Genomic DNA, 17,388 nt, shown 5'->3' on the forward strand with positions numbered 1-17,388 from the left:
CTTAATATTTGTATAGAAACAGTAACTGACTATCACTGCTGCTCGTTAGAATGTTTTTTTCAATTTTTTTTTCATATGGTACTCAAAACCTAGTATTACAGAGCAACAACAACAGCCTGTAAATTCCCACTGCTGGGCTAAAGGCCTTCCCTTCCTTTAAGGAGAAGGTTTGGAACATATTCCACCACGCTGTTCCAATGCGGGTTGGTGGAATATCTATGAAAATTTGTCACATGCAGGTTTCCTCACGATGTTGTCCTTCACCGCTGAGCACAAGATGAATTATAAAGACAAATTAAGTACATGAAACAACGGTGCTTACCTGGGTTTGAACCCGCAATCATCGGTTAAGATGTACGTGTTCTATCCACTGGGCCATCTCGACTCGTTGTGTTTGTTGTGTCACAGAAAAAAGGAAAATATTTCTGTACAACAATCGAGAGTCATGTGACAATCCTGATCACGTATAAGCACATTAAAAAATAATATATAAAAAAAAACATCAAGAACATAGAGTTGATAGAAATAGAAATGGTCTAGAATATTTTTAATATGTTAACTTATTTAGAGTTAAAACCAAGGACCCAAAAATAAACGAAATTTAAAAAATAAATATATTACACAAACTTGTTTATGAAAATTACGAAGTACATTTTTGAATCTGTTTAAGAAATATCAGAATAGACTAATTATAAAATCGGCAATTACGAGGGACCTGTTTGTAAAAGGACGTGTTTTTCTTGTATATACTGAGGACAAAGAGTTTAGGAATTTATAATGTGTAATTATGAGACTGTATTACAAGATAGGAGAATCAATTACAATGAATAATCTCATCTAAATGGCAGATGAATAAAATCTCATTGGAGTTCCAAAGCTTGATCTCGAAATGTTTCAGTCAATTAAAAAATTAAACAAATCAAATTATTACTTCATGCCCATAAACAGATATACGTAACTAATTACAAATAAATTAGGTTAAGAATTTCATACACTATATTTCTTAAGCATATGTTAATATGGGTTATATGTTTTAGTAGTCGTACTATAATTTTACGACATTCTATAATGGATGTAACAAAGATTACGACACATGTACAATTAGTAGTGATAAATAAATAGGTTAAACGCGGCGTAGCGGGTTGGAAATATAAGTTCGAATTTTGAAATCAAGGAAGTTAAAATCAGCTGTAGTACTTATTATAATAGAAGTAAGATATATTATAGAATATCAGTGTTTGCAATAAATGCGTATCCTAAATTCCATTACCTAACAGTTACCCTGCGACTTCACTTGAGTCTTCGTAACATTCACATCACTACATATTACATAGTATAAAACAAAGTCGTTTTCTCTGTCCCTATATCCCTCTATGTATATTTAAATCTTTAAAGCTTCACATTGGATTTTGATGCGGATTTTTTTAATAGATAGAGTGATTCAAGAGTAAGGTTTATATGTATAAAACATGCAGAGAATGGCTGAAAAACTGTAAACATTGCAAGATACTTTGCAGTATATTTAGTATTAACATTGCAACCGTGCGAAGCCGGGGCGTGTCGCTAGCAAATACATATACATACAGTAGATATTTGATGCATCTTCTTAATGATATATATTTTTAAAACTTTGGACCGAGGGCAAGTAGGCAAGTTGTGTCGAATAAATATAATAAATACATTTTTTTTTGTTGAATAACTTATGTTAGCGTATTTATGTACATATTTTATTTTTTATTTACTCATGTAACATTGCTATTTAATTTATGAAAGTTTAATAATATAGAAAGTTATATGATAAGTTAAATTTATTCGAGAAACAGTTTCTTGGCTCAATTCCAAAGTTCTGAACGTAAAATTCAAGTAACTCTTTCCTTTCTTCTCCACAGCTTAAATAAACTCGTTCTTAAAGTTATTGTTCAGCTCGAGTTTCCATAAGAGGTCCTTCGTACGATTTTACTATTTGTTATTATTCACAATTAATATTTGAAACAAAACTTACAGAACACCTTTAAAACTTTTTTATGTTAAACAACAACAGTCTGTAAATTTCCCACTGCTGGGCTAGATGCCACCTCTTTCTTTGAGGAGAAGGTTTGGAACATATTACACCACGCTGTTCCAATGTTGGTTGGTGGAATACACATGTGGCAGATTTTTTTTGAAATTAGACACTTGTAGATTTTCTAACGATGTTTTCCTTCACCGCCGAGCACGAAATGTAGAGATTTAGAGATGTGAATAATCTCGCAATCATCGGTTAAGATGCACGCGTTTTAATCACTGGGTCATTTCGACTCTTATTTTAGTTTAAAAAGAGGCGTTAATTGAAACTAAAATTGACGTACTCGTATCATACCGTGATTTTGTCCGATTTTGGGTTCGTTATGTGAAAACGTGCATGCAAAATTTCACCATGATCAGTTAAGATGTACGCGTTTTAATCACTGGGTCATTTCGACTCTTATTTTAGTTTAAAAAGAGGCGTTAATTGAAACTAAAATTGACGTACTCGTATCATACCGTGATTTTGTCCGATTTTGGGTTCGTTATGTGAAAACGTGCATGCAAAATTTCACCATGATCAGTTGCGTAGTTAAAACATAACAAACGAACAAATTCACTTTCCTAAGAATGCTAAATAAAATTTAGAAGTCTTAAGAAATCAACATAAATGCTAAATGTGCAGACTGAACATTACCTCAATGATCTTCAATGTCAGATAAGACGGCAGATGAAACGAAATTAATTGAAAAGTAACTTCAAACAAATATAAGTGTAGCTCCATTTAAAAAAATATAAAGATCTTTGAAGATTGAACGTTGTACGTGAGCTACATACGATGAGGGACATTAACGTTGACACGACGTACAATAACAAGGGTTAATTTATTACCCAATAAACTAAAAGTATTAGTCATCAAGTCATGATCTAAGAAGTACGTAGGTTTTTATCTTCAGATAATCGTATCTCCACACACGTGGTGTCTGTGTTCTTTGTGTATTTTCTGTAATTTTGATTTTAATGCAAATACTGCACCGGAAAATATCAACATCCAAGTTAAACTAATGGATTAATAAGCGTAATCTTTGAAGGTTGCAGTTTTAAGTCTGAGTAAAAATCTTGAACTAAAATGTAGACACTTTTTTGTTTATATTTGTCGTTGCATCCGTTTGTAGTTGAGCGATTAAGGAAAATATTGTAAGGAAAACTCCTTGCCGGAAGATATTTTCAGACATGTACGATTATGCCCGGAAATGCGCATTGTTATTGCACGTATCCTTTATGTCAATATAATTGACTTGGCAATTTTTTACGTTCGACGACTATCTGACGCGAATACTTAATTTTTTGGAAATTCTTTTTTTAATGAATGATGGGTGGATCTGCCACCGTATTGGTTTTTAAAACTCAAAAAAGGGTTGATAATGTTAAAGGATTTGTCCTCATAGGAAAATATTTTGTCTCACACGATACCTTTGTCTTAATATAAGCTGGCTCTCTTCGTTTAAATAATTTTCTATGTGTAATTTTCAGTTGAGGCGATGCTCCTGTGATGACCCAAGGACGAGAGCCGTTGACCATAATGGACGGCAATCTTCAGACTGACTTATCTACGAAGACGAAGCGAGGCGTCTACCTCTCGAAGAGCCTCACATTTGTCATCCTCATCATATTCGCTCTAGCACTTATTGCTACAGCTTTCATAGTGTATAATTTCGCAGCTTGTCCCAGAACTGATCAATTAGCAAATGTGACGAAATTCGAATTATCACACTGTGATCAATCAAAATTATTAGTGATACCATTAAGTACAGAAAATAGTAAAAGTGCTTTACCGATAGAGAGTACAACAAAACATATCGAATCAACTACCAAGGGTGATGAGAACGCTGTAACTGACGTCAGATTACCCACTAACATCAAACCCGATCGCTATTATCTTAAATTAACACCTTATATTTTCGAAGGTAATTTCACATTCGATGGTGAGATTAGTGTTATTATAACAGTTAAGAATAAAACGAACACAGTCACGTTTCACGGTGTTGAATTGAGTTTTCATAGAATAGGACTTTACAAGAAAGAAGATGGGAAGGAAATATTGATCACAAGACGTGCGGTGGACGTTCCGAGGCAGTTTCACATAATAAGTACTGCGGAACCTTTGATAGCGGGACAGCAATATGTCCTGAATATTACTTACAGCGGTATATTAAATGATAATCTTCATGGATTCTATAGAAGTTCCTACGAAGAAAAGAAAGTCAAAAGGTAACTGTGCTTTTTTTCACTGAAACTTTTTTACAACCAGTTTCAATTGAATGGTTCAAAAATAGTCAAGATAATATAGGTTCAGTAAGTTTCTTACCAAAAAAAAAATTTTTTTTTTATATGCGCTTTGAACAAAAACAAACAATACATTAATAAATGCTAGATATAGAAGAAATGGCTTTGACCTTGATCTGACAAGACATCTTCAGAAGATCTCTAATAAAATGACGTTTTATTATCAATGAAATTTGTTATATTAACTTAAACACAGTGGATATAACAAGTACTTAATTGGATGTTTTATTAATAAAGATATATCAATTAATAATTGTGTGTAATTCTTGGATGATATATGCAAATATGAAGTTTATGTATATTTAGTTCACTTGCCATTGGAATTTAAACGTATGCAATTTTTTTTTATAAAAAAGTTGTTTGTCAAAAAATCGATTAAATAAATTCGTATAAAAAAATCGCAAATGCGATGACAATATCGCATGTCACCAAAGCGATACGGATATCCAGCTTGAACTGTTAATGGCACCTTTTAGTATTCTCAGTAGGAGGTCACTATAATCGTTTACTATGTGTGTGTACGTGCCTGTATTATGCTCTATCAATGAGCCGACGCTCCGCATCTTAATGTCGAATTAATTTTAAATTTTATAACTTGAGTTTTTGTTTTCTTTTTAATCTTGAAATATACAAAATTGTATCAATTAAATATAAATGTTGTCATATCTACGTAAATATATTTTTAAAACGACTGACGATATACAATAAACAGCTAAATTTTTGGAGCCATTGAGAACAAACTTTTGCATAGAAATTCCTTATAGAACACAGATGATAGTAAGAAAAGATTTCAAATCAAATATCATTTTATATGACGGTAATTAATACCTATGTTTGTTGGCTTACGATAAACATTTTGAAATTGTGATTATGAAAATTTTCTGTAATGTAATCTTGCTGTAATGTTGACCATTAGTATTTTAGTTGATATATAAACTGTTATATATTTTAACAGGGCGAGTGCATATGACGTTATCTTTCTGTGGCAGATGGATAGCCGTAACCCAGTTCCAGGCAACGGACGCCCGCCGCGCTTTTCCCTGCTGGGACGAGCCCGCGTTGAAGGCCAAATTCACAATCAGTATCGCCCGGCCCAGCAACATGACTTCGGTTTCAAATATGAATATTATTGGCAAAGAACCACAGTAAGTTTTGTTTGCATATTTTTTTCTATATACAATTAAGGTAAATAAATAAATTTTGTGTTGGTTACTAACAGTGAAATGTAGACGTCATTTTATAGTACAGATTTAAAATGAATTATGTGTATTTTTTAATACTCTGTTTTGGACGTAAAATAATTCAAGCACTTGTACAATTTAGTAGAACGCGTGCATCTTCATCATCATCATCTTCAGTTCTGTTAAAAGTAGAATGAGGTTTTATTAAGTCCTTTTGTTTAAATGTTGTTGGTTCTATTGGCCTTTACAGTGTCACCAGGCCCCCGCATATACTTGAATCTGCCTTAAATTTAAGCCCTCTCGGGCTCCTAGTGACGTCTAATAAAAGTGCTTCCTATGACAATGTACCGCAGTGCCGGACGTAGTTAGAGGAGTAAATTAAATTATATGTTATGGAAATTTCACCTTCTCCTCCAAAAAGATTTTTAAGAGATCATCTGAGGCGTTACACCGATAATCTTGGATCATTGATGGGGCGCCTCCTGAACATCAACTGCGAGGCTTACACCTGCGAGGATTAAAATGAGCCTGGATGCACTCAATATCTACTGAGATATTGAGTGCATCCATCCATGAGTTCCGAGAGCTCAGCTTAAGAAAACTAAATCACTTAGAAAGTACCTTCATATCCTTTAATTAAGTTCAAATGAGCTTATATTCTGTTAAATATAATGCACAATTGAGAATTTATTGATGTTACTAAAATGTGAGGCATTTTGACTGTAGCCGTTTGTTGTATTAATATGTTGTGTTAATGTTCACCCTTTTCTAATCACCCTTTGTACAAACAACAAATTGTCGTTACACCCATCATTTATTGAGTCAACAACCCGCATCATAATATCTGTCAACAAATTTAAATCTCTGTATTCTATAAGCGTTGATAATAAAAGATTGATTTATTTTAATCTTCTACGTCTATAATTTTTTTTCTATTTTGATATTATTCAATTGATTATTATTATTCAATATATTTTTTTTAAATATTTCTTAATGCTTTAATTGTTGACGAAGTATATGTAAAATAATTATTTCCAAAAAAATAATATCTAATGTATATAATTTTAAAAAAACGTCTTCATCTAATACCACTTTTAATAACAGCCTCATTTAGCTTGTTAAACAGATTTATTTTGATTTTTTTGATTGATATTTATACCGTTGTTTTACATTTGTATGGGTATACTCCCACATTTTACATTACACTTGTTATCATGAATATGCGAAAAGTATAAATAGACCTTTGTTTTGTTGAAGAAATAAATATATTTTTCTTTATTTATAGTGCCATATTAAAAGATTACGTCTGGGATCACTACGCGGAATCCCTACCGATGTCGACATATCTCGTCGCGTTCGCTGTCACCGACTTTGCTAACATGAGTGACAATAACTTCTCTGTATGGGCAAGAAAGGAGGCTCTACCCTCAGCTGCGTACGCACTGGCTATCGGTCCGAAGATCCTGTCATTTTTAGAAGAATACTACAAGATAAAGTTCCCGTTACCGAAAATTGACATGATAGCGTTACCGGATTTCAAAGCTGGAGCGATGGAAAATTGGGGCTTGCTCACGTTTAGGTATGTTGATTTTTAAATTTAGAATAATAATAATAATAATAAAACTTTATTCCTCTTATCAGTTATGTTACAAGTTTCATCATTTATGTGTTAGGTATTTTATAATGTTGTTCTTTTTTTTAATATGTTAGTATATTTATTTATATATTATTTTTTTCTCTAATGTTTATTTTCTTTTCTAAGTAGGAATCAAAATCAAAATATATATTTTATTAACATAGGGTTTTTACAAGCACTTTTGAATGGTCATTTAACAACTGTTTTAAGTATAGCTACCACCGCTTCGGAAAGTAGCTTCTACCGAGAACCACCATTTAAAAATACAGTCAAGTTCGCCTTTTGCGGTAAAAGCCGCCTCCAAACGTTGCCTGCTATCTCTGTCTCTTGCCAATCTCGTCCAAAGCGCTCCAGCTACATCTGCAACCCCATCTTTAGAATGGTCTGCCTTGTTTTCTCTTTTTCTAAATAAGGGACCAATTTTGTCGCAGTTTTCGACCATCTTCCGTGTGTTGGTCTTTAAATATGGTATACGACTGCATCTTAAGCCTTTGACTTTTTTCTGATGTATGAACTTCTTGTCTTATCATTTAACTTTATACCCATATAACTTATTTTTAAATTTAGAATACAACACAAAAATCGATTTTTTAAAGAAAAAAAAATATATCAGCATTGTTTACGTATGAAATGTTTTTCTATTAAAACTTCTTGAAAGCTTGTCGAAACGGTCCATTAACGTTTCATCACTTAGAGTGCTGGCGCTTAAATAATTCAACTCACTTAAAGCACTTGAAACTCGGTGACTTGGATAATTTTAACGTGCGAATTTCGGATGGTTATACTTCGGTATTATGATTCTTATTGATTACGTTATGTTATTAATATTTCAGAGGGTAAAAGTTTTTTATAACAATTTCATACCTATACCATATAAGTCAAACTCTTAAATATAATAAATAATTAAATAGCCTTTCTGTGCCTGCTTCAAATAATGTAACGCATATACCCGTGCACAGTCTGCGAGGCAGAAAGTATACTACTATACTACTTTACTTTACTACTTTAGAAATAAAATAACATATTTAAGATTATCAAAACATAAAAAATCATGTTATATACATTGCATTTGTTGATATACAATCACTTTATAATTTATATATCTGAAGTGTAATCAGCCCTATTTATCACGAGATTTTTTTAATTTTTCGCTTTCCACTTGTTCTGTTGTGAAAGTGCATTCTCATTCCAATTGTTTTAGCCATCTCAATATAGAAACATTCAGTTTCCAACCGTAACATATACTTGTTGTTTGGCGGTAGATCATGTAATTACTTGAAAATGACAAATTAGAATTAATCGGAATTTATTCCCATTAAAAAATTTCATATTTATAATTTCAGAGAGATAGCCATGCTGTACGATAATGGCGTATCTCCAACAACAGCAAAGGCACGTGTGGCCGCAGTGGTTGCCCATGAAATCGCCCATCAATGGTTCGGTAACTTGGTCACTCCCGCATGGTGGTCGGACATATGGCTCAACGAAGGATTCGCAAGTTACGTTGAATATGTCGCCGTTGATGCCGTAAGAAGACATTCATGAAATACTATGAAATTCAAATAGTTAAAACATATTTGATATCAAAACCTATATTTAATATAAATAGTTTGCAAAAGAATTATATTGCGGGTTGGTTATAAATGTGGCAGGATTTTATCCTAAGCGGGCAGGTTTCCACACAATGTTTTTAAAGTAAAGTATAGTAACAGCCTGTAAATTTCCCACTGTTGGGATAAGGCCTCCTCTTCCATTAAGGAGAGGGTTTGGAACATATTTCACCAAGCTGTTCCAATGTGGGTTGGTGGAATGCACATGTGGCAGAATTTCGACGAAATTAGACACATGCAGGTTTCCTCACGATGATTTTCTTCACCGCCGAGCACGAGATGAATTATAAGCACAAATTAAGCACATATAAATAGTAGTGCTTGCCTGGGTTTGAACCCGCAATCATCGGTTAAGATCGCGTTCTATGCTAATATTATAAATGTGAACGTAACTCTGTCCGTCTGTTGCTCTTTAAGTACCAAACCAATTATTTTACCATGAAGCATATTTAAACTCCAATTGAGTACACAGGCTACTCTTTTTGCTTAACACATAATGACTATCGTCCTAAAATGCAAGCGAAGCCGCTGTCGACAATCAGTTATGAATAAAATTAGCCAATAGAACACCTCGTTTCTTTTTTTAAATTAAGATTGATTTATTCTAAAACAGTATCATCAGTGATAAAGTAGTTTTGAGAAATTTTCCTAAGTATGAGATGAAGTTTACAGGTTTTGTCTAATGACTTTCTAAGAAAAAAAAACAATCATATCAAAAGTATATTTTAAACTATGATTCATTCAATAAAAAATGTCACTAATGTTATCACTGATAAAATTGTTTTTGCATTTGCGTTTTCATAGATTTGCATTATCAAAACAATGTCATTACTTAGTAATAATTAATCATCCATACTTACATACTTAATGATATCAATTAATCATAAATTTTAGGTTGAAAAAAGTTGGAAACTAATGGAAATTTTCATACTCAACGAAGTTCAAAGCGTTTTCAAGTTGGACGCTTTGACATCCTCCCATCAAATATCAGTCGAAGTTGGAAATCCGGAAGAAATCGGAGCTATATTCGATAAAATATCTTATGGAAAAGGTATAAAACTTTATTTCAATAAATCATAATAAATTCTCTTATGTTAAACGTAAATTTAATTGCATTGTCAGACATATGGCGGATTACGATACCCTCCAGACCAATTTCGGATTCCTGAGAGAGACTAACTTTAAATGGGAAATATTATTGGACCTAGATGACAAAAACCACAACCACACTCTGTAGTTATATTCTTATACACCCAATGGTAAATTCGACAGATACAGAAAGAGTTCAGATTCTGAGTCAATGTCTGTACGATCTCTTTGAAGCATACAAACTACCATATTAACACTTTTATTTTTGCTACCAGTGGTTTGAACCCAGGACTAACCTAAAACTATCCAATAGATCAGGCATAGATTATCCGAATACGTGATACGTAAAAGCGTTTATTGGTATCATTATCTTTAAATTAGTTTGTTTGTGTATATAGGTTCAGCAATACTTCGAATGATGAATCATTTCTTAACCGATGACGTATTCAATGCTGGAATAACTGATTATTTGAATGCGAAAAAGTTCGGAGATGCGGAACAGCGTGATTTATGGAGTGCTCTTACCAATGCTGCTCGAGAGAAAGACGCTTTCGATGCTGACGTTGGCGTTGTAATGGATTCATGGACTTTGCAGACTGGTTTTCCCGTACTTACTATTAGTAGGGACTATAAAAGTGGATCGATTACATTTAGACAGGTAAAGTGCATCCAATTTAATATGACCCTTGAAAATTTTGGGTCGGTTAAGTTTGGTTAGGCTATTATTTTAGAAAATTTTAACCTGTGTGCACATAACTAGTGTGTAGCACTCGTTAATGTTACTTTATCAGATACAAATAACCTAAGCAATATTAATGAGAAGTTGCTTGGTTTTAAGTAGATAGATAGATAAATAAATTTACGTAAAGACAATAACAAATTAAACAAAAAGTATTTGATAGAATATCTTCAAAAAGTATTGTGGACAAGTACTGGCGATTTTGTTGGTTTTTCTTCTGTTATTTTGATTATGCGATTCTGATATGATTATGATTTTGATTATAGGAAATTGTATCACTAAATAAAAGGGAAAACTTTTCATATATTGTGAATGATAAAACAGATCATTGATTCCAGGAAAGATTTGTCTTAATAAATGACACTTTGGATGAACACAATTCATCAGTGTGGTGGATCCCCATATCTTATACTACTGCTTCTGAAAAAGACTTCGAATCGACCCGACCCAAGCTGTGGCTTAGGGGTGAAAGATCTATTGTTGTCGACAATATATCTGTCAACGAAAACGATTGGCTCATAGCTAACATTCAGCAAACAGGTGAAGTGTATTGATTTTCTTAAATGTTTTGAAATAGCTCCAATTATTAATGTAAATAAAAATTAAATTGAGATTTAAGTAAGGTTTAATGCCGTGTAAGAAGTGCGTCTGCTAAAAGTATAATTTAATATTTTTGAATATGATATTTTTGATAATATTGTTAATTTATTGAATGTTTAACGGCAGGCTTCTACCGAATTAACTACGACCAGAAAAATTGGAAAATGTTGATACAAGTACTAAACAACCCATCTCGCTTTGAAGAAATACATCCAATCAACAGAGCTCAAATCATCGACGACGCTATGAACCTGGCTCTTTCTGGACGCCTGGATTACAAAACAGCTTTGGATATATCTAGTTACTTGTTCCATGAGAGGAGCTATGTGCCGTGGAAGGCGGGGCTCGTAGCTTTGGGGTACATTGATACGATGCTGTCGAAGGGAGCGTATTACCTGGAGTATAAGGTAATCTTCTTTGTATATTTCTTACAAGTTCAACCGCCAATGATTGTCGACCATAATATAGTATACTAATGATATGACTATATTAATATAAAAACACATATAATAACACATACATAGGCTTTAAATTAAGGACTGATATTAGAGTACGATCAATCGCTAAGACTACGTATTTTCGTACATTCGGAAATCAAATTTTAAAGCTTGGGATTTGCCTTTAGACCTAGTTTGATTCAAGTTTTCCTTTTAGTTACTACATATATACTAATACTAGACTTTCATTATAAAACTCCTAACGTAGTGTTGTCTTAAATTTTCGCGATTATTACACATTTAAATAAAACTAGTTATAACGGATTTGAATCGCGTATATTAATTATTCATCCCGACGTTTCGAGCACTTTACAGCGTCCGTGGTCGTACCACGATAATAAATATACGCGATTCAAATCCGTTATAACTAGTTTTATTTAAACTCCTAACGTGTTCTCGAAAAATCATTGTCAGATATGTGCAAGCAATTATTAAGTACTACTGACGAACTTTAAAGAATTAGTATCGTATTGTATCTTATCTGCATGAATAATAAATATTATTTCTTTACACTGATAATAGATGGCGTTACTGATACTAAAATGAGAATAAGCAAGTTAATATTTTGAGTGCAATTATAGGGACGGTCCCTCACTGAGAGTATTCGCCTGAATTGTAACAGCTTATAATCACTATATCTGTCTGTCTTTACGTTCGCGTTAAACTACAAAACTACTGAACGGATTTTCATGCGGTTTTCTCTAATAGACAGAGGGCTTCATAAGGGTGGTTTAGGTATATAATTTATTAAGGTTTTTGTGTATATAAGTTGAAATAAACTTAAAAATCACAAAAAAAGCAACAAACCTATTAGGAACTTACTAGCCAAACTTCTAGTTTTTAGGTGTAATAGTTTTTGAGGTTTCGTGATTAACGAGTGCGTTGTATTTTGCTTTTATATATATAAAGATAACAGACGAGAGTTCGTCAGATTCGTCAGTGCTACAGTACTAATACACTGTTCGACTATATTATGCTAGAACGTGGTGTTAAAAATTGATTCTTTTATGTCTATCTAAGTTAGACAATTAAGGCAATTAATTTATTTTCATACTAACTAACGTATTTAAATAAAAGTTAATGTTGCAGCCTAAGCTACTCCTTATTACATCAGCTGCCTAGCAGTGAAATTCCTATCAAAATCAGTTTAGCTCTTCCAGAGATTACCCGGAACAAACAGACCAACAGTCAAAAGACATAAAAATATAATTTTGTTACATGTACCGTGTATAAATACATTTAGTAAAAGACGATTGTTTCAATATACAAACAGATACTCCAATTTTATTATTTGTATACAAGATGATATAAATATTTGTACCACATTCAATTTTGTCGATCGTATTTTTGAAACACCAATATATTTAATGATGGATTTTTACACGGTACATTAAACATGATAATAATAGTGACGCCATAGCTGATAAAATAACTTTAATTTATAGCTGAATCATTCTAAAATATATAACCAGCTGAATCCGCTTGCGACGCCTTATCAATACATATATAGTATTAAATAAAGTCTCTTCCGCTGTCTGTCTGTCCCTATAAATAGGTACTTAGATCTATAAAAATACGCAACGAATTTTGATGCGGATTCTTTTTATAGATAGAGTGATTTAAGAGGAATGCTTATATTATTATGTTGTGTTGTAAATAAACTAGGCTAAATTTTATGAGATAGATCATAGTGATGTACTACAGTACTATAGTATATTACCCCTTCTATGTTTGAAATAAAACAATTATTAATTGTTATATGAGGGATTCCAAGTCTGGAAATTTCTCCAAAATTTTATCCGGCTAACTTAGCCACAAGAGCTAAATTACCTATCTTCTTGTGTTGGTCAGTCATTATAGGCTCTTAAAACTATTGCGATTTTATAATATAGTTGCAATAGGAGTTATTATTGTTGTATTCCGGTTTGAAGAGTGAGTTAGTCAGAGGACATGCACAAGGGATATAACATAACTTAGACATGGTTAATAAAATGCTAATAGTCGGTGATGCTCATTTACCATCAATTAGCCGATCTCATAACCTATTTTCATAAACATTTTATAACAATGTTTCATAGACCTCTTCCGTATAATAAGTTTGTATAAATGTTTATCCACAGATGATATCTGTGTGTGTTGAAACATTCTATTATTTTAATGATTTTCTATTATTTTATTGTTGAGCTGAGATTGCCCAGTGGTTAGAACGCGTGCATTTTAACCGATGATTGCGGGTTCAAACCCAGGCAAGCACCACTATATATATGTGCTTAATTTGTGTTTATAATTCATCTCTTGCTCGGCGGTGAAGGAAAACATCGTGAGGAAACCTGCATGTGTCTAATTTCATCACAATTCTGTCACATGTGCATTCCACCACACCGCATTGGAACAGCGTGGTGGAATACATTCCAACTGCTACTTTTCTACTTACTTTTACTATTTTATTGTTTATATTATCATCATGCTCCTGCCCATTTCCCAATTTTATATAGAGTCGGCGCAGCATGTCTTTTTCTTCCATACTTCTATCTGACGTAACCTCACAAGTAAAATTCTTTCCATTTCACAAATACCATCCATCGTTGCCTTGGATCATACCCTTCTTCCATATCCACCCACGTCCATGCTTTTTTCCAACTTTCCTCACAACATGGTCCACATTCTTTCCCATAATATGCCCATACGATAACACTTTCTAACTTCCTCTTCATTATTATTTAAAGTAATAAGTAATATTAATAATCGTTTAAATATTAGAAAGTAAATTTATAGAAAATAACTCATCAATAATATCACCAATTTTTTTATTACATTCATATAATTTATTTATTTTCTAGAATTTATTGCCTTAATTTTTTTACAACGCTGCATTATAAATATAATAAATTAGAGGTATTTTTATAATGTTTTAGTTTCTTTATAACATATCAAATTATCTATAACACACTTCTTAGTGATAACGTTTATGATCGATTAAAACCCGCTGTAAATAGTAGTTTGATAGGAAAACCAATTATAGGTACTTTTAAATATAAGTCTAGAATAACATAAGTCTAGAATAATTTACAATCAATATGTACTCACTGCACGCACGGGTTCAAACCTAGGCAAACACCGCTGATTCATGTGCTTAATTTGTCTTTATAATTTATCTCGTACTCGGTGGTGAAGGAAAACATCGAGAGGAAACCTGCATGTGACAAATTTCATAGAAATTCTGCCACATGTATATTCCACCAACCCGCATTGGAACAGCGTGGTGGAATATGTTCCAAACCTTCTCCTCTAAGGGAGAGGAGGCCTTTAGCCCAGCAGTGGGAATTTACAGGCTGTTGTTGTTGTTGTTGTATGTAGTCAGTGGTAACGTTTTGTGTACAGCACCTATGTACCACGAGTCCAATATTCTTGCACCAAAGAATAATGCTTAGAATTGTTGTTTTTCGTTAGAACAATGAGTAATTCAATATAACTTCAGACATAAGTTGTTTTTTTATAGCATATTTTGGTGGACGATCATATATGCCACCTGATGGTTAGTGGTCACATGACAGGTTAGTGGCCCATAGACATAGATGATGTAAGCAATATTAACTTCAGTGACGCATCGGGGATGTAAGAAATGGTAAATATAATTCTTTAGACCATCAGGTGGTCCAAATACTCGTCCGCCGATCCATTTCATAAAAGACGTCGTAAAATTTGTAAACGAAGTAAGCGTAGTAGAGCTTACAACAACAACAACAGACTGTAAATTTCCACTGCTGGGCTAAAAGCCTCCTCTCCCTTTAAGGAGAAGGTTTGGAACATATTCCACCACGCTGTTCCAATGCGGGTTGGTGGAATAGTAGAGCTTAATTAAGGGCATTTTGGATACCAGCCTGGCGATTTTTATTCTACCGTATAGGTTACATTACGACGTTTTCACCACCAAGTATATAAATTTTAATATTAAAATATAAATTAAAATAATCGTTAGAGTTGTTTGTATTCTGTTTGAAATGTATTCATTGTCCAAATATATATTTCCAAATAAACTAAAATATGCCTTTCAAAAGGTATGTTTGTAAAATGGAACATATTTTCAGAGTTACGTATTGCGTCTATTAAGCGGCGCGGTTCAGGATCTTGGTTGGGAAGTGTCTGCGAACGAGAGCGTCGTCCGAGCTCAGCACAGAGCGGACATGCTTTCCACAGCTTGTCATCTTCAGCATGTCGATTGTTTGGAACACGCTGTCAGGATGTACACCAACTGGATGTTGACTCCAAATCCCGATGCTTATAACGAGTAAGATTTTCATAACATTATAGGACGAGCGGGCACATCTAGTAGTATTTGTTATTTGATTTTGACGACCTCCGTGGTCGAGTGTCGATATAGTCGATGTATAAAAAGTTCATTAGTTTTCTATATTGTCTTGGGTCTGGGTGATTGTGGTACCGTCGTTACTTCCGATTTTCCATAACACAAGTGCTATAGCTACTTACATTGGGATCAGTGTAACGCATGTGATGTTGTTCAAAATTTATTATTCATTTATTTAAAACTTATGCGAGTATTTGACCTTGAAATGTTAAACACTAATGATACTTTCAGGATACACGCTGATATTAGAAGCACAGTGTATTGCGTTGGGGTGCAAGCGGGAGGTGCGAGGGAATGGCGTTTCGCTTGGGAGCGTTTTATGGTGGCGAGTGCTCCTTCTGAGAGGGAACTACTACTCTCAGTTTTAGGATGTACCAGGGCACCATATCTGTTATACAGGTTTCGTAAATTGCAATATAAGAGATTACTTGAATGAGTTTTTAACCGTTCAAAAATTTGAAGACTGTTAATTTAATCGTACTAAATTTTCTGTTTCTTTTTTTTTTAATATTATTTGAATTATTTAAGAATATACATAACACAAAAATGACTAAGCTAATTTACGTAACTTAATTCCATATTAATTAATCATTAGATTTCTGTGAAATATTAAAGGAAAATTATTTGTTTTTGTATTCTTTAGATTGTCTTTTTTGTGTATTGTTTATTATCTTCTTTTTCCAGATATCTTGACTTATCGCTTCGAAACGACAGTGGAATACGTAAACAAGACACAGTGAGGGTATTTTCAGCAGTCGCTAGTTCTTCAATCGGAGAGCCAATTGCTTTCAACTTCGTAAGAGCTAATTGGCAAAGGCTAAAAGAATAGTGAGCTACTTTTACATTTAAATTTTTTAGTACTCTATTTCGATCATAGAATAATCACTTGCTTAAGGGTGTTATAGAGTAAAGTAAAGTAAAGCAACAGTCTGTAAATTTCTCACTGCTGGGCTAAGGCCTCCTCTTCCATTTAAGTAGAGGGTTTGGAACATATTCCACCACGCTGTTCCATTGCGGGTTGGTGGAATGCACATGTGGCAGAATTTCGATGAAATTTAGACACATGCAGGTTTCCTCACAATGTTTTCCTTCACCGCCGAGCACGAGATGTTTGAATGAGGTTTGAACCCGAAGTCATCGGTCAAAATGCACGAGTTCTTACCACTTGCACCGCAATTATATGTGCACTCTGATATCTAATCTATATAATCCAATGAGACACGACTGGGGATAAGGTATTCAGGTATAGAATAAGCATTACGTACCTTACGAGTCACTGGAGGGAATAAATTGGCAACTCCCAAACTTCGAGCTGATACT

At 33.3% G+C, this 17,388-nt stretch overlaps 1 protein-coding gene across 1 annotated transcript in view; it reads left to right on the forward strand.

The window, feature by feature from the left end:
- LOC124532214 (aminopeptidase N) overlaps positions 1-17,388 on the forward strand; it is a 42,069-nt gene that overhangs the window by 23,262 nt on the left and 1,419 nt on the right. The window contains exons 2-12 of the mRNA XM_047106970.1: positions 3,538-4,275; positions 5,340-5,495; positions 6,817-7,110; positions 8,511-8,694; positions 9,672-9,828; positions 10,265-10,524; positions 10,944-11,145; positions 11,332-11,612; positions 15,791-15,990; positions 16,300-16,467; positions 16,753-16,896. Of these exons, the coding sequence (XP_046962926.1) occupies positions 3,557-4,275; positions 5,340-5,495; positions 6,817-7,110; positions 8,511-8,694; positions 9,672-9,828; positions 10,265-10,524; positions 10,944-11,145; positions 11,332-11,612; positions 15,791-15,990; positions 16,300-16,467; positions 16,753-16,896 (2,765 nt within the window). The 5' untranslated portion in view covers positions 3,538-3,556. The remainder of the gene's footprint in view (positions 1-3,537; positions 4,276-5,339; positions 5,496-6,816; positions 7,111-8,510; positions 8,695-9,671; positions 9,829-10,264; positions 10,525-10,943; positions 11,146-11,331; positions 11,613-15,790; positions 15,991-16,299; positions 16,468-16,752; positions 16,897-17,388) is intronic.

The sequence above is a fragment of the Vanessa cardui genome, chromosome 9 (genome assembly GCF_905220365.1).
Source record: "Vanessa cardui chromosome 9, ilVanCard2.1, whole genome shotgun sequence".
In the NCBI taxonomy this organism is placed as follows: Eukaryota; Metazoa; Arthropoda; class Insecta; order Lepidoptera; family Nymphalidae; genus Vanessa; species Vanessa cardui.